General features: G+C 38.4%; 1 protein-coding gene and 1 pseudogene across 6 annotated transcripts in view; one reads left to right on the top strand and one right to left on the bottom strand.

Annotated features, from left to right (window-relative positions):
* Positions 1-18,406, bottom strand: part of NSD3 (nuclear receptor binding SET domain protein 3) — a 109,262-nt gene that overhangs the window by 45,501 nt on the left and 45,355 nt on the right. For all 6 annotated transcript variants that reach the window (XM_029226707.1, XM_029226701.1, XM_029226706.1 and 3 more), the window contains exons 5-8: positions 7,967-8,121; positions 5,941-6,456; positions 3,666-3,792; positions 105-205 (exon numbers count right to left, since the gene is read on the bottom strand). In XM_029226707.1, coding sequence (XP_029082540.1) covers positions 105-205; positions 3,666-3,792; positions 5,941-6,456; positions 7,967-8,121 — 899 coding nt within the window. The remainder of the gene's footprint in view (positions 1-104; positions 206-3,665; positions 3,793-5,940; positions 6,457-7,966; positions 8,122-18,406) is intronic.
* On the top strand, positions 10,606-12,620 carry LOC114897679 (annotated as a pseudogene).

Raw genomic sequence — 18,406 nt, 5'->3', positions numbered from 1 at the left:
AAGGAAAGCCAGTGTGGGGGGAGTCTCTCTTTCTTTTAAGACACCAGCATAAGCCACGACACTCACAAATACGACGGTTAACCCTCTACATGTGGGAAGCCAACCTGCTCCTTTTTGATCTTCTTCTTTGGCACGACCTCAGTGGATTTCTCTGATTCGGAACGGGTTCTAATGGATCTTCTCTGTTGCTTCTTTTCTACTGAGCCTAAAAGACAATTGAAACGAACAAACAATAAATCCTCACTTGAGTAACTGACATTCAAGTAATTAAGATCTGACCAAATTCCTTCCTTTTCTTATCCATTACTTTTGGTCTTTTAACTATAACTCATTAAAAAAACTATTAAACACTTGGGAGTACATTAAAAAATTGTATAGATCAAATTGTAAAAGCTGATGGGTTGAGACTAGGAGTCATAACGCACTCTGAACTATACAGATAAAGAGGGATTGGATTTTTAAAAACTGTAAAGTCAAACCAAAACAGCAGATAAACACATTTAGGTAATAATAATTGAAGGGATGAAGGGACTGAGGGGATGGATGAAAATGATTTTATTCTCAGTTGACATTAGGAATTAATGGTTCAAAATTCAATCGGTACTATGTATTTTGCATTTTAATAAATTAATTCTACACATAAAATGCTTAACAGTGCTAGGTGCTGGTTTTGCTATTGTTATATCATTAACAACCAAGGAGAAAAAAGCAGGAAAGGCACAAAAATGGGACTAAAACTGAATCATTAATTTGACTATCAAGGGACTTGTATACCTTAGAAATAATTAGTCACGGAAAACTAGTTGAAACAAATTATCAAGCTATTTAATATTAAATGGTGAAAAAAAGAAACTATGAAGATTTTTAAACAGTAAAATTCTTTGAAAGAAAACTCACATGGACCCCATTTTGGAAAGGATAAAACTTAAGATTGAAGGCCACAATGTGAAGAAACACTAAGTCAGGAATGAATCACAGAATGATTCATTCTGTGACCCTAAGAAGGAATGATACCTTCAGCACAGCTGTTCTCCATCTTTTCAGTGCTTGGACCACCTAAACGGTCCTTGCTAGATAATAATCACCTTGCAGAAGCTACCTAAATGAAGTGTTCCATATCACCTGTATATTTTCTGCTTTCATTGTTCTTGTCTATGTGGAAAGGGCTTTCCTCACCTTTGTTCAAAGCCAAAACAAAGAAGGATCCCACTACTTTTTGGGGGGAAGGAGTAGGTAGTTTGATGATAATGTATTGTTTCTGAGTTGTGCTTAATTAATTTCTAGCAGAGAAGTCACAAAATGAAGGTGTCCTTTACTCTCACTCTTCTCCTTACAATGATGAAAATGTTAACTAAGACAACAGGTATCCTACCCTCACAGACACCTGAGTATTCCAGAGATCCATATTTCAGTACAGTCATCAACACTCAAGACCTACCAGGGAAGAGGAAAATGAAAATAGAACTGCGTAAAACAAACAAACAAAAAACCTTGTTTTGAGAATGACAACAAAATTGTTCTAGCAAGGGCAAATGATATTTGCTCTATTGTCTTATAAAGATAAGACAATGTGGTGACTCCTTAAAATTATTCTGAAAGCTACCCGAAGAACATATACATTCTACTACATTTAAAGACACCAAAAAGTATTATGTTTATGTTCTAAGAGAGGAGAAGTGAGCATCTCTGGATTTGGAAAATAGCTTAGAAATCTGGTAGAAATGCAGATACAACTCCTCAAACCATAGAAATGTAGCAGTGCCACACATCCTATGTAGCACCTAAATTTACTAAGAAAAGGCTGGAGAATTCCCCATGAGTAGTTAACACCAAATGAGATAAATGGTACAATGAGTTTCTGAAGGGAGCTCGGGTCTCTTTTCTGACTTCAACTACCAAAGTTATTTTCACAAGGAACAAAATGGTCATGTAAAAAGATAAAATACGCTTATCAACTACGGCTGGTAACCAAATTTAAACCAAGGTCAAAGCTTTAGAGCACTCATCCCTAAATTAAGGCTACAACATTAATTTACAATCTCATTACGTTATGTCTGCCTGAGGAAGGAACTGGGCTTTTTCTTGATATAAAGAATTATAACCTTCCACCTTTAGCTTTCACTAGAAAAGAAAAAAAAAAAGAAGGAAAAGAAGAAAATCCACAGCAGAACTTAAATTGAAATGAAAAGACTACATGAAGATAAAATGTTCAGTAGCTGAGGGGCAGAAAAAACAATCTCCATTAAAAGTAAAAGTTTAATATTTAAGATCAATCTAATATCCTATGAAGAATTTACTTTCTCCCTAGTTCAGAGAATGCAGGTGTTTAAGTAATGATCCTCCTAGTCTAAATATCACACTTACATTCAGACAAATTACTAACAGTTTAGTGTAAAGAAAGATGACAAAACTGATAGACCTAACTACAGAGCACTGAGGCCAAAAGAGTCTTGTGGTATCAAAGAAGGTAACAAACATTTTCAATTATGGCTAATTAATGCAAAATCTTCTAAGTCCATTATTCATTGCTTCATTATAATTTCATTTTTTATACAGTATTTTGAAGTGATACAAGTTGCAAATCTGGTTCTGGACTTTGCTACTCCCTCCTTACTTTACTGCAGCTTCCTTTCCCAACTCATTGTTGAATAAAGGCATTCTATTTACTATGCCCTGTCCCATACATGGCAACACCTCTCCCCATCCTGCAGCCCTTTCTTGAAAATAAAGGGCTGCAAGTTCTTTCCTGAATAATGAACTTTCCTGAATAATGATTGTTTTTATTTAGCTTTTATTATAAGAAGAATCTTACTCAAAATTTCCCTTACAAAAATACTTACCCCTTAGTGCCGCTCAATTACAGGTTTGCCTGAGCTACTACTGATCCAAGATTACAACCTTGGGTCTTAAGACTTTAATCCTTCTAGAAAATTATTTGGTCACTTCTGAGATTCCAAAAAAAAATTTGAGAGAACAAATTGAAACAAACTCCTTCCTCCTAAGATTTCAAATGACCAAGTTAGTTGGTATCTAACTCTTTTCTTTATATAAACCAAATCCACCAGACACTCAATTAAGCTTCTATAAGATCCTCAGTCAGCCTCTTAATAAAAATTACTTTGCCTATTCCAAAGGCACGATCTTACTAAATACAGGCATTTCTTCCTTGAGCAACAATAATGTAGCTTGATTTTCAATTCATGGTATCTGTTAATCAGAGAAGATCATAAGAGAGCTAGGCCCGAACCCCTCAACTGCTGACATCTAGCACACCTAAGTAATGGAAAGAGTGTGGGCATCTACCAATTTGTGTCCAATAGGGGATAAAGGAGGAAACAGTAAGAATGTGTTAATAGTGCTGGAAAATTAAAGCTGTTATTCTCATGCAGAGAGATCATCAAATGGTGCATCTAGTCAGGTATGTACAGACTGTATAACTATAGTCTTTTCATTATAGAATCCTATTGTTTAAATTCCTGTAGGAAAAATAACTATTACTATCAATAAAGCTCTCTGGCCCCTAAACCATTCTTTCCTATTGAAATAATCACTTTTATAATTTCATTTTTAAAATATAACTTGATTTTGATAGGAACAGAGCTGCCATGTGACAGTCAAGCAGAACCAAGAACTCCAATGGGAATGTACTCTACATTCATACCCACCTGCAGGACCAGATGCTGTTTCAGGAGATGACATATTCTGAGTTGCCTTTTCATTCCTCTGGTTTGGTGTAGAAATTATAAGTCTGTCTTGTCCCCTGACACTTATTTCTGTTTTGTTACCAATTCCCTTCAAAATAAGGCAAATTAAAAAATAGGTGATTACCAGGCAAATGGCATCATTGGCTTATAAAGATGCCTTAAGACCATCATAATGTGCTTGGATTTTTTTTTTTTTTTTTTGCGGTACGCGGGCCTCTCACGGTTGTGGCCTCTCCCGTTGCAGAGCACAGGCTCCGGACGCGCAGGCTCAGTGGCCGTGGCTCACGGGCCCAGCCGCACCGCGGCACGTGGGATCTTCCCGGACCGGGGCACAAACTCGCGTCCCCTGCATCGGCAGGCGGACTCTCAACCACTGCGCCACCAGGGAAGCCCTGTGCTTGGATTTTATATGGTCTTTGATTGCAGTTAATTTATTATCTTAGCCATTATCAGAACAATTTTATTAAGTCATCAGGATGTACTCTAAAATGTACAATGAGACTATGTGGGGGAAAAAAAACCTGTTTTCTAAGTCCAGATGATGAATATCACTAAAAAATAAACCTGTATCATCTAATTTTCTGTCAAAACCAAAATATTTTCTGGTCTGAATAGTCTCTCCCTTTACCCATATCACAGTAAGAGAACTATAGTCATTTTCATGTGGTAAAGTACCCTACTACAGATAAAAATATCAACACGTCTTTGAAAGACAAGGATATCCTTAGATTACAGAAGTGTGATGAAAATGTGCACCCCATAAGCAATCTGGAGCAGAGAGAAGGCAGGGAGAATTACAGTTCTGTCTCATTTTAGGTATTTTTAATGCAGTGAAATAAAGGAGTGATTTATAAATATAGTATATGTATTTTAAAGCTTTCATTTTTAAAAGGTCAGTTTTATCTCAAATTTGATTTAAATAGCACTCTTTGCGGGGGGGGGGGGGGGGGGTGACAAAGTTTGATTTGTGCATCCAAAAGCAGATAAAAACCAGCTCCAAGAATGAAGCCAATTCGCATTCGAAAAAGATGCAAAGTATTTACTTGCAAGTCAAAGCTGTCAACAGAACCAAGTGGGGACTGTAACTTAAGTTTCTCCAAGGAGCTTCGCCTTACTGAAATCGGTTGAACCTATAGGCAGAAACAGGTTAACAGAGGACCCTTATGCTTTTCTTTAGGAAAATATATCACTGATGAGGTGTACCTATATTTATTTTAATGTGCATATGACAACGTTAGGAAATAAGCACAGAATTCTTTAAAAATAGCACACATCCATGAGGTGCCACTAAATTTGGATTCACAAGCCCACAGTTGTGGTGTCGGCTGGGAGGGTAGTGAAGAGGTACACGGAATAGAAATTACAAATGTTGTAAAAGAGTTTTAAAGTCTTCAAGCTAAAGTGTAAGTGCCCTAAATGGAGGCCCAGGGCTGTCTGAGGGAGGCATTCCGTTTGAAGAGGCTACTTTCACCCCGTTACACAAGCTGTCACCACAGTTCATTGTGACAGAACAAACACAGTTCTGGTATTTCTCTAAAATGTATGAGCTATCCCAGGTCAACATGAGCCAAACAAAATTGCTGGTGCAACCAAACAGAGCAACAGGTATAATGATTACAATGGTTAATTCAGATAACTGACAGAAATGATTTAATAAGAAGCATACTTTGCAACTAAGAAAAACTAACCACACAAACCAGAAACAGGCAAAGTGCCCAGTTTTTTTCCATGATTTTAGGGAGCTCAGCTCAATTTTGGCTGCACAGCTCAAGATTAATCTAGTACAGATGGGGATATTACAAAAGAGAGAAAAAAAAAAGAAGAAAAGCAAAGCTTTTTTGCCTATGTCTTTTTTGCCCCCATCTTAAACAGAGTAAACTGACTGTACATTTCAAGTGCAGTGAATACAAAGGGTATTCAAATTATGACCTTGTGTTGTTTGGGTTTTTTGGTGTTTTTTTTTTGCGGTACGCGGGCCTCTCACTGTTGTGGCCTCTCCCGTTGCGGAGCACAGGCTCCAGACGTGCAGGCTCAGCGGCCATGGCTCACGGGCCCAGCTGCTCCGCGGCATGTGGGATCTTCCCGGGCCGGGGCACGAACCCGTGTCCCCTGAATCGGCAGGCGGCCTCTCAACCACTGCGCCACCAGGGAAGCCCTGGCGTTTTTTTAAATGCCAAGGTTGACTACTTACTAGATACCTAGGTTCCCCCAAAAAACCCGTGAGAAAAGAAGGTACCTTCGTTGAATAAACAAACTGATCGATAAATTTCCCATCTCCTGTAGCATTCTGAAGAGCAAACACTTGTTCAATTTTCACAACTGGAGACATGTTACACTTCTGCAAATCCAGGCTCCCTTTGTGCATTGTGATGGAAGCTGGTAAGGATTTCCTCGCAGCTGCCGTTTTCCAGGCTACTTTAACGGGAGGTGGTTCGTCCTCTTCCACGCTTGTGTGCCGCCTCTGGCTGTGTCTCCGAATTTCAGTACCTGATAGTGAGGAGGCCGCCTCGCCTGCACTGGTCTGTTCTGGCTGAGTATTCAGCACTGATCTTGGCCTTCGGGTTTTTTTAACTTCGGCCTTGGAGGCAACATTCTTTTTTGCTTGGGATAAAGCCTCCTCAGGCTGTTTATCAACGTAGATAAAAGTATACTGTTCAATTCTTTCCTCCCGGGTCATTTTCAACGCTTTCTCTGCGTGGGCAATGCCGATATCCCACTGAGCACGTTCTCTCTGAGGCCGGGGTTTCCGAATCTGTAAAGAAAGATACAGGCATTATGGAACATGCTTTAATCTAACAGGGACAGTTCAAAAAGCACGTATTTCCCATGTGGTCTTATCATCTTTCCAGGTATGCATAAACATCTTCAGGGTCTTCAGTCAAACAAGGGAAATGTTCTAACTCCATGACTTTGATGAATCAGCGCTGCTATCAAGGACATGCAGGTCCACTCTTTTACAGTAAACCCTTCTTTGTTGCCCACTCTGCTGGACAAGTCCCTCCAAGAGGGAGTCGTCCTCCTCATGTCACATTCCTAAAAAGCTGGCAGTGATGATGGCAGAGAGAAGAAAGATTACAGAAAGGATAACTTTCAGGGGCCAATAAAACACTAACATTAAAGACAACACCCTAAAGCTCAGGGGTGCCACACAGACCACAGCAAAGCTAAGTAAGTGGCACAGAGCCAGCATTTGGAGCTGAGCGGCCAGCCTGTGCCAGAATGCAAACAGGGGCAGAATGCAGAGAAAGGGGAGCCCCGAGGAACACGTGGAAATTGATACAACACAAGAAAACAGGATCGTATGAGAGGAAAAATAAACCTGCATCACAGTTTCCAGAGTCCTGATCAGAAGACTTTGGATTGGCAAAACAGGTAAGAAAATTTTGAGTAAAGGTATGTGAGATGAGCAAAGCAATTAGGAATTATCCAGGGGGTTAGACTGAGGTAGCCAGAAATTAGCTAATGAAACAAGGAGACGGTACAGTATATGTCAAACACTGTTAAACACTGTGAAGTGTTAAGTTTGATAAAAGTAATCAAAATCCTCTGTGAAAATATTTAGCTGAGAGTGAAAATATGACAAATTTCTGAATCACCAGAGGCCCACACTAAATTAGTTGAGTTTTAAAATCTCGACCAGACAGATTATCAAGAGTTCATGTCAAAATTCTAGTATGTCCACCACCACAACAAACATCTTTAGTTCCATCACTAGTGTGACCCTGGCTGAACCCGCTACTTAAGGGTTCTGTGCCTCAATTTCTTCACCTGCAGAAATAAGAATAACAGTATCTACACCTCACCAAAGTTGTAATGAAGATTAAATGGATTAATACATATATAAAATGCTTAAAAACAGTGCCTGTCTCAGAGTAAGTACTAAATATTTTTAAAACCTTACTTTCATAAAACAATTTTGCTAAATAAGAATAAAGGGGAATTAGGGGAAAATGCTGAAATAGGAAAAAACATAAAAATCTCTGACAAAATCCACATTTCACTAGCATCTACTAGACTACATACATTTGAATTCAATTCAAAATAGAATCCAAAATTGTATTAAGCAGATAAAGTTTTCAGTAGGACTATAATGTTGTTTATATGACATAAAATTTATTGACACAATGAATTATTAAAATTGAACTTAGAGGACTAAAATAAGTCATTCTAATTGCTTGAATTCAAGTATGAAAAGCTCTACTAAATTATTAAGTCCTTTACAGTCCACATTCAATTGACCATGTTCCTATGTCATCAGTCACCTTCTGTTTCTCAGAGTGATTGCTGGCTTGTCTGGTCGCCTCGGCCAGTAGTTCTTCATACTGTTTGTGACCTTTGTACTCTCGGACCCGCTTTTCGTGAACCCACGCCCTCTCTGGCTGGTTGCTAAAAAATTGGACGTGATATTCCCGGGCACCTGTAAGTAAAAATTCTTATTAGCCCTTTCAGAGCATAAGCAGCCACATACACTTTGCCAAAAATGTGGACCTAAGCCAGGTTCCCTAGTTTACTCCTATTAAAACGTGTTATTTTTGGATTGTCCAAAGATGTAATCCAACACCTACCAATAACACAACTAATTGTTACTGTAAAAATCACCCCAAATGATTAAACTTGGTACAGCAAGTTTTAAGAGAAAAAAAAAAAATCAGAAATTCTGCTAATTGTCAGATTTGTTACCTTGGTTACACAATTTATTTTTACTGGCCTCAAACCTTTTTACAAACAAATCTGGGTACAAATAAATAATTTTTCCTTCAAAAAAATGTGTAACGTATTTTCTTGGACTTTCAAAAGCCAATTGCTGGTCAAACTGCTTTTCTAATGACATAAACGTGTGGCTCACAGACCTGGGGGTGGTAAGGGGAGGACAGGCTACTGAGACTCTCCCAGGGATCCTGCAAGGTCAAAACCATCTTCACAATAACACCAAGATGTTGTCTTTTTCATGATGTTGACATTTGCACTTAATACGGCAAAAGCAATGGTGGGTCAGACTGCTGGCATCTCAGCACAAATAAAGGCAGTGATGACACCAAATTATACTAGTGCCGTATCCTTCACAGCCATATGCTGGCAGTTACAAACAAACAAACAAAAAAGCCAGTCTTACTTAATATCCTTGATGAAGCAGTAAAAATTACTTTTACTAAATCTCAACCCTTGAACACGTCTTTCTAGTATTCCTTGTGACAAAATGGGAAGGGTGCATAAAGCACTTCTGCACGCTGCAAGTATGAAGGTTGCCTTGAGGGAAAGCACTTCTGTGATTGAACTGCAAGGTGAACTGGCCACTTCTTCATGGAACATGACTAAGAGAAAAACTACGGTTATTTGAACTTGAGAATTTGGCAGGTATTTTCTCAAAAGTGAACAAGCAAGTTTGTCACTTCAAGGAAAACAGCTGATAGTATTTGTTGCCAATAATAAAATTTGATCTTCCAAGAAAAATCAAAATATTGGAAAACTAGTATCTGCCCCTATGAGTCTTCCAATTTCCAAATAATCTAAGAATTTTCTGATGAAGTAAGTGGTGACAACGAATGTGATTTTAAAAATATCTATAAAGGAATGTGTCAACATTTGGAAGATATGCATACAATATTTTTTAAATGGCCAATGTATGATGTTACAAAGTCATGAAAGGCAAATGATCCATTCAAAGTGCAAGACAGAAACCAAGTACAAAAAGTTTATTGATAGGATTTCAGATTCCATATTGCAACTACCCCAGCACTTGCTGAGTTCGGGGGCAATATCAAAGAAATATACCCACAATTATCTGAAAAGGCTATTATTAAAATACTCTTCCCTTTTCCAACTACACATCTGTGTGAGGCCAGATTATCTTCATTTTCTTCAACCAAAACAACAAACCATAACAGACTGAATGTAGAAGCAGATACGAGAATCTAGCGTCTTCAGTTAAGCCAGTCATTAAAGAGATTTGCAAAAATGTAAAAATACCATTCTTCTCAATTTTTTTGCTTGAGAAAATATTTTTCATAAAAACAGAATTAATAATGTAACATACAGTAGCTTTTTAAAAATGAATTGGTAAATATTTAAAATTTTTCTCAGCTTTAATTTCTAAATTAACATCAACAGTAATAGATATAACCTATGTAAACAAAAGCATTTAGAGTCCTCAAATTTTAAGAGTAAAAGGGGTTCTGGGACCAAAGCACCTAAGAACCACTGCTCTCTGGCAGTGCTACTCTGAGTGTGGTTCCCAGGGCAAACCAGTCTGCCACAAAACAAGCAGAGAAGGTAAGAGTGAGCATTTAGAAACTATGATAATTTGACATTGCGTGACATCTAGGCCCATGATCAGGGATCCTGTACCGTGTATTTTTTTTGTAAGGGGAGGCCTTTCATTTCCCTAATAGTTAATTTTATCGTATTTTACAGAAGTATTGGTCCATGGTGGACTGGAAAATTTTTTTAAAAGAGCAAAAAACTAGTCCTTTACCAATAACAGTTTGAAAAACATCACTGTAAAGAAAATGTCTCAGGTCAATAGAGAAATGTGAAAACTGGTCCTCTTGGGGAATCCAAGATAAGGCAGGTATGGAGAGAAGGACAAGCAGATCTTGACAGAAAGTATGGGTATCAGCGTAAACTCAACTGACTGAGTTACAGGAAAAGGATTATATCTTGGATTTGAAATTTTTAAATTTTATTAGACATTAACGGGAGATTACTTAAGGAATTATTTTTAAACCAAATTAAAATTTCATATGTAAAATAGCCTGTGAGAAAAGAGAAACATACACAACTTGGTTTTCCATATCATCTAATCTGAGAAGAGCCAAGCATAAATTTGATTGTAATCAAAGAAGGTTTATTAAAAGTCCAAGCGTTTTGGAGGACAAGAACAAAAATACAGCCTCAACTAATAGGTAGGTTTGGAGGACAGGGTGGTGGGTACAAGCAGTAGGGTTAGAAGAACACAGGACAGGTGAAAGCGGTGCTTCTCGTTTTGTCCCGAGGCCGCGGGGCTCATTTCTGGCACCATGGCGCGAAGGGCCTCCCCGAATCCTTATGCCGATTATAACAAATCCCTGGCTGAAGGCCACTCTGATTCTGCTGGGATGACTACTGAATTCTCACAACTCTTGAACAATAAGATTCGAGAGCTTCTTCAGCGAATGGAGAGAAGGCTAAAGTCTGCAGACACTCGGGACAGCACTGTTTACACTGGCTGGGCAGGTATTGCTGTGCTTTACTTACACCTCTAGGATGTGTTTGGGGACCCTACCTACCTACAGATGGCACATGGCTATGTAAAGCAAAGTCCGAACTATCTGACCAAGCATTCCATCACCTTCCTTTGCGGGGATAGGGGCCCCCTGGCAGTGGCCGCTGTGGTGCATCACAAGATGAACAATGAGAAGCGGGCAGAGGACTGCATCACCCAGCTAATTCACCTAAATAAGACTGATCCCCATATGCTCCAAATGAAATGCTCTATGGTCGAATGGGCTACATCTATGCTCTTCTCTTTGTGAAGAAGAACTCTGGAGTGGAAAAGATTCCTCAAAGCCATGTGCAGCAGATTTGTGAAACAGTCTTAACCTCTGGAGAAGACCTAGCTAGAAAGACTCCACTGGTGTATGTATGGTACCTAGAATACCATGTCGGGGCTGCTCATGGCCTGGCAGGAATTTATTACCACCTGAGGCAGCCCAGCCTTCAAGTGAGCCATGGGAAGTTACACAGTTTGGTCAAGCCTAGTGTAGACTACGTCTGCCAGCTGAAATTCCCTTCCGGCAATTATCCTCCTCGTGTGGACAATACTCGGGATCTGCTAGTTCACTGGTGCCACGGTTCTCCTGGGGTAATCTACATGCTCATTCAGGCCTATAAGGTGTTCAAAGAGGAACAGTCTCTCAATGATGCCTATCAGCGTGCTGATGTGATCTGGCAGTGTGGCTCGCTGAAGAAGGGGTACGGGCTGTGCCACGGCGCTGCAGGGAATGCCTACGGCCTTCCTGTCGCTGCACAACCTCACGCAGGACGCGAAGTACCTGTACAGGGCCTGTAAGTTCGCTGAATGGTGCTTAGATTATGGAGAACACAGATGCAGCACACCAGACACCCCCTTCTCCCTCTTTGAAGGAATGGCTGGAACAATTCATTTCTTGGCTGACCTCCTAGGGCCCACAAAAGCCAGGTTCCCTGCATTTGAACTGTAAAAGGAAGGTCCCCTCACTGCAACTCACTGCATGAGCCTCTCTATACATCAAACCCGGGCTAAAGCAACAATAGAGTCAAACTGTGTACTTTAGTTGATTTTTTTTTTCCAGAATATGTCTTTAGTTCAGTTCCTTTTTATTATTTACTTTTATTTTAAAATATCCAGGGAAATCTTAATTAACTTCAGTTTCTCCTAAAGGGAGGGTAGGTGATGTGTACAGTATTTTGAGGGCATATATGCATTTATTTCAGAACTTGGAGGCAGTCGTATTCTTTACTCAAGCTTATGAATATAACCATCTGTTACAGTTCTAAAAATGTTTAAAAGAAACTAAATGTAGATAAATACATGCTTATCGCTGGATACTGACATCCACCTCTTCCCTTTGGTATTTTTTTTTATGACACTTTTATGACTTTGCTTTTCTCTGAGTGGTAGATTATGAAACGGGACAAAAATATAACTATATGCTTCCAGGTCAAAAATTGAAAGAGTTGCCAACTGGGCTATAGGGGCCTGAACACCATTTCTCAGATTCACAATGCTTAAACTAGAGATAAACATACTTTCAAATTTGCCTCTTTTTGTTAGTAGAGCATCCAGGCTCTACAATCCAACATCTTTATCAAAAACTTCTGAAATGTGATGGTCGTTATATGAAAATTCTGATTTGAAGGTTATTTCTAGATAAGCTAACAAAAGGTTTGTTTTGTCCAAATATGCTAGTATGTTTTGGAACTACTTATGTAAATTTGTTTCTTCTTTGGAATAACTGTAAGATCAGGAAATGAGATTTCTGTGTGTAAATATATTATGATTGAGTCCACCCTTTCTGACTGACCTTCTAAACTTTGTGTTTTACTTACTTTGCAATGACGATGCTTTATAAAGCGTTGGTTGCTGGGAAGAAGCCATAAGATATTTTCCTTCCTATCTGTCTAGATGTTGATCTTTTCACTAAATAGTAGAGCATTCTACTTGTTTAAAAAGGGGGAGGGGTGCTATACTGCAAAATCGCTAAGCTTTTGACAGGAATGCTGGTTCCTGAGAAGGTATTATCCGGTGATTATTCTTAGAACAAATGGCTTTTGTCTCTTTGCATAGCCTAGGCTTTAACACTCATCCATTTCTGAGCCCTCAGGATCAGGTACTGATATGGTAGGTGAGGAATCCCTGATGCTTCAAATTCTGTACAAGTGTTTTGACTCATCAGCTCCCATTCCTCCTCCTTCCATTGCTGACTTTCCCAGGCTTGTTTGTCTTTTCTATGTATTTTGACTGATTTTGAAACGTTTTACAGCTTTTAAGAAGACAGGCTCTAAAAATTTTTAATGTGCCTATTTCACGGCTCTCTCGGTCACAAAAACATGCTATTTTTATTGGAACTGTGAACCAAATCCCCACTGAGTACATGTTGGTTCCCGTGGATAGCAATCCCCTATTATTTTCCATTTAGCACCAAAATAGCTAATATTATTGGCAATTGCCTGACCCTTTAAAGGCTACTGACAGTAGGATCTAAAACACAGCCCACTGCTCAGTTCCCAGGATTAGCTTATTCCTCTGTGACTCATGCTAGCTGGGGACAACCTTGTGCCTCTCAGATTTGAAGCACTGCTGGCAAGCTCTGTGCAAGCCGTGCCTTTCTCGTGAACGTGTCACATGAACAGTGTCAGCATCCACAGGAAAGCTAATCTGCCTTTGGATGGGTGTCCAGCTTGAAAAAACAGACCCCATTTGGTTTAGTTAAATGTCTTACTATACTTTTCCTGCACTTTTAGCTACTATAGTTACTAACCAAGGGAAAAATAACAAAACACTTTCTCTTAACTGGAGGAGACTGATCACAGTGCTTCACCAAACACCTTAATTAATTTAACCCCAGGAAGACATCAAGGCAGGGAGAAGAACACTTTGAATAAGATTCTTATTCCTATTTAGATTGCTGTTTAGCTACTGCCATCCATTAACAAATTTATCAATACAAACACAATCCAGTTTTCATTTTTTTCTTTAGCTTTTTAAGTTATTAAACTGGCAAGATTTTATATTTGTGCCATTGTTTATTTATGTTTAAGAGCTCAGAAAGTTTGATAGGATTTTAAACTCAGGCAAAGGCTATAAAACTCAGACTAATACCCTAACACCATGGTAGAAACTGAAACTTTTACATGAAGTTTCTTAGTTTTGAAAGGAAGAGGCATCATTTCAGTTCTATTTCTGTTACATCATTTTTCCCTCAGATGTTTTTTTGGTTAGAAAACAAAACAAAATGAAAAAATGCACAAAACTGCTTCCCAGAAAACTGAGTAGTATCTTTTATCTCCATGTAAAGACTAGGCAGTGAAACCTTAAAACCTTGTCAAGTAGTATTCATTTATCTTGTCGTGTGCTTCTATGAACATCACGATCAGTTATTTACATCAATCCTATTGGTCCCATCAAGAAGTCCGTCTTTAATCCTTAGAGTCATTTGACCCTCTTTTCATCTTTGATGTCACTTCCAATTATTTGGAATCAAAAGCCTTCACGGTAGGTAGAGTTTTAGGTAAAAGTGGCCATTTTCTCTCCTATTACAACTTCCCGGCATGACTTAATTGAGAGGTGTACTTTGCTCATAAGTCCTCGGGTTAATTTGTGTCTCATCTTATAATGCCCTGCCTTCTCTTGACTGAGTTTGAAATACAAAATGTGAAGAGTAAACACTTATTCATCTCCTCCTTTGGCTACTTGAACTCATCTATAATCCTTTGTTATTCATACTCAATTCTGACTTCACTGCCGCTCCCCCTAAATAGGTCAGAGCACCCCACTTCTGTATTGTTAAGCTGTAGAAGAACTGTTTCTCTCCTACAGGTACATATCAGAGTAGGATATTCAGGGATCCTACGCCAATGTTATATAGCCATTTACTGGAAAGGGCTGGAATTGTATGTATTTCTATGTTCCGTAAAGGATTTGACTTAACTGGTTCTCAACAAAATTTTATTAGGACTATTAAAAAAAAAAAAAAAAGAACATAGGACATAATCTGTTTCCAAAAGTCAGAGTTACTTATTTAGAACCAAACAGATAATCCCAAAAGATTTTGAATTATAGTTAAAAACATGAAAACAAAAACTCACAGATAACATAAGCTCATTTTAATCTTTATTTTCAACTTCTTCCTCCATTAAATCACTTACTACAGAAGAAACAAATCAAACAATTTGTCTCTTTGTTGGCACTTTGTTTCCTGCTGGCTGGAAAACTATAAAAAAGAGTGAAATGAAAACCCAAAGACCTGACAGATGGAGAAACAAGCACATCTGTCTCTGAATAATGAGCTAAATTTCCAATAGAAAAATGTGGAGGAAACATTTTTATATAACAAAAATAATATAGGTAAAACTGTCCGGTTTTAAATTTCTAAAAATATATTGGGATTAAAAGTTACAACAGGTATAATGTGATACCATTTAAAACTCTCAGTTAAAAATCTTTATTTTCATATCTATTAATTACAACATGCAAAGAGAAAAAGAATTACTCCCAAACTCTTTTTCTCTTTTGGCCGCACCTCGAGGCTTGTGGGATCTTAGTTCCCCCACCAGGGACTGAACCTTGGTGCCCTGGCAGTGACAGCACAGAGTCCTAACCACTGGACTGTCAGGGAATTCCCGGAATTACTCCCAAACTCTTAATAGTTGTTACATATCTGGAGGATGAGACTATGGGCAACTCTGCCTTCTGAACATATATACTGAATTGTCATAAGCAGAAAGAGCATTTCATTTTTAATCTTTACACTTAAAATGAGATCTAAACAAAATAGACATGTAATCCAAACATCTTTCAATGTGCTCTTCAAAGAATTATATCTGTAAGTGTGAAAACTGTTAAATACGTTTTCCAATGCTGAGAATCTGACTAATAACAATACTGACTAATAACAGTATGGAAACCATTGATTACTATATAAAATTCAAGACAAATTTTACAAAGTAGTTTAGATAATAAGCAACACAAAATGTTTCACAGGTATCATGTGTGGAACATAATCAACAAAATGAAGTTTTATACTGTTTCTGGTTTTTAGAAAAACTACTTCAGTAGTCAAAAAACTACTTCATTTAAAACTGCACTGCACAGCCATGCAATGAAATATTATTTGGCAATAAAAAGAGACAAAGTACTGATACATGCCACAACACAGATGAACCTCTAAACATGATGCTAAGTGAAAGAAACCAGACATAAAAGGCCACATATTATATGATTAGCTTTATATGAAATGTCCAGAAAAGGCAAATCTATAGAGACAAAAAGTAATTAGTGGCTTCTTAGGGCTGGGGAGCAGAGGGGGGAATGGGAAGTGACTCCTAATGGATGTGGGATTTCTTTTTTGGGCTGATGAAAGAAGTGATAAAGTTAGATTGTGGTAATTGGTCACACAACTCTGGAAACGTACTAAACAACATTAAATTGCAGGCTTTAAAAGGGTGAATTTTATGGCATGTAAATGATATCTCAAGAAGGCTATTATTTTAAAAACTACTGCAGGAAAGAGAAAATTTAAAATGTTATCAGCATGTACATTTTTCAAACCTAAATTCTCAGATTTCGGTTTCCTCAACAATACAAACAAAATCAGTTTTTCCAGCACTAAAGTAGGGAGGACCAGACCAGATTAATTCATAAAATAAATTTAAACACTTCCTTTGGAATACAAGATGAAGCACAGATTATGCTTTCATTTGTACCCTAGAAAAAAGCTGTATTAGTACGTTTTCATAGAGTAATTAAATGTGAAATTCTTTATATAATCTCAAAAGGATGCCTTCCTAAGGGGACAGAACTGAACAGCCACAACTCTCACGTGATGTAATATCTTAGAGTGCTCTGGAGGCCCAGATAGGGACTTGTGTATTGTTTTATCTAAGAAGGCTTGTCCCTTTCTTCTCCCATTCAAGAATCACAGATTATTACATGTGCAAAGTACTCAAGAGATTAACAGTCCAACAGCCCCACTATATAAATGAAGGGGGCTAGGACTGCCTCCCCCAGTCTCTGTAAATTATGAGTAGGGGAATTCAATTACTTTCCTTTTATTATACAGTAGTAGATAAGAGTGGAGGTTAGGGACTAAGATTTCTTTGAGACTCTATTTACAGATCCAAAACGTAAGGATAATAGTACCTACTTCATAGTGTCGCTGCTATGAGGACTGCTTAAGAAAATATACAAGAGAATTGTTTGTTTTTTCATTTATTTTTTGGCCACATCATGCAGCACGTCGGGTCTCAGCTGCCCAACCAGGGATCCAACCCATGCCCCACGCGTTGGAAGCGTGGAGTCTTAACCATTGGACCGCCAGGGAAGTCCTACAAGAGAATTGTTTAACACTGTGCCTTGCACAGGAGTGGACATCCAACAGTGTTGGTTTTTTTTTTAAACTTCTGCCCCATCGATACTTCTAGTCACCCCAACCTTTAATCAGTAGATTATAGTGACAAGATGATTGCCTTCTGTATCTGGGTGGATTTCTTGCTGGGTAGCACAAGAGTTACAAATATGGTGGATCCCGTCACAAATCTGACTTGCCAGACACTTCTTCTCCTCATAACAGTGAACAGGGACCAAGACAGAAAGTTTAAAATGAGAGAAAAAGAAATAGGTGCAGGGCTTCCCTGGTGGCACAGTGGTTAAGAATCCACCTGCCAATGCAGGCGACACGGGTTTGAGCCCTGGTCTGGGAAGATCCCACATGCCATGGAGCAACTAGGCCCGTGTGCCACAACTACTGAAGCCCGTGCGCCTAGAGCCTGTGCTCTGCAACAAGAGAAGCCACCACAATGAGAAGGCTGCACCCCGCAACAAAGAGTAGCCCCCGCTCACTGCAACTAGAGAAAGCCCGTGTGCAGCAGCGAAGACCCAATGCAGCCAAAAATTAAATAAATGAATAAATAAATAAATTTAAAAAAAAAAGAAATAGGTGCAAAGTTGTCACAGACAATAAGGGACTCAACAAGTGAGTTCGCAAAGCAAATATCCAGAAATAAATTCCCAACTCCAACCTTCCTCTGGCTACTAAGCAAGTCCATTCCAAATGCTAAAATCTCAGGAATCTATTCTACAGGTTTTGGTCAAACTCTGGAAAAGGAGTAAAGTTAGAATACATGTTTTTTAACATTTATTAACATTCCTAAGGTAGGATTCTATGCCATGTAGCTGGCTTCAAACCATACTTCTATTTCATATTGAATTTATAAGGATGTCCCAGTAAATTTACAGATTCAAAAATGGAGTAAAAAAATTTTTTTTCATTAAAAACAAACAAACCACCCCCCGCAAAAAAAAAAAAAACAAAAAAAATGGAAAGAAGGAGGAAAAAGGCATCTTGCAAAATTTATCAGGATGAAAAGCACTTGTCTGAGTAAAAAATTACTACCCACAGTAGTCAAAGATGAAATTAAAATGTTCAAAGAAAGCTTGGCCCAAATGTCTATTACGCTCATATACG

The sequence above is a fragment of the Monodon monoceros genome, unplaced genomic scaffold (assembly GCF_005190385.1).
Source record: "Monodon monoceros isolate NGI ecotype Baffin Bay Population unplaced genomic scaffold, NGI_Narwhal_1 Super_Scaffold_17, whole genome shotgun sequence".
Lineage (NCBI taxonomy): Eukaryota > Metazoa > Chordata > Mammalia > Artiodactyla > Monodontidae > Monodon > Monodon monoceros.
Note: the sequence above shows the minus strand (reverse complement) of the source record. Positions and strands in the feature narration are given on the sequence as shown.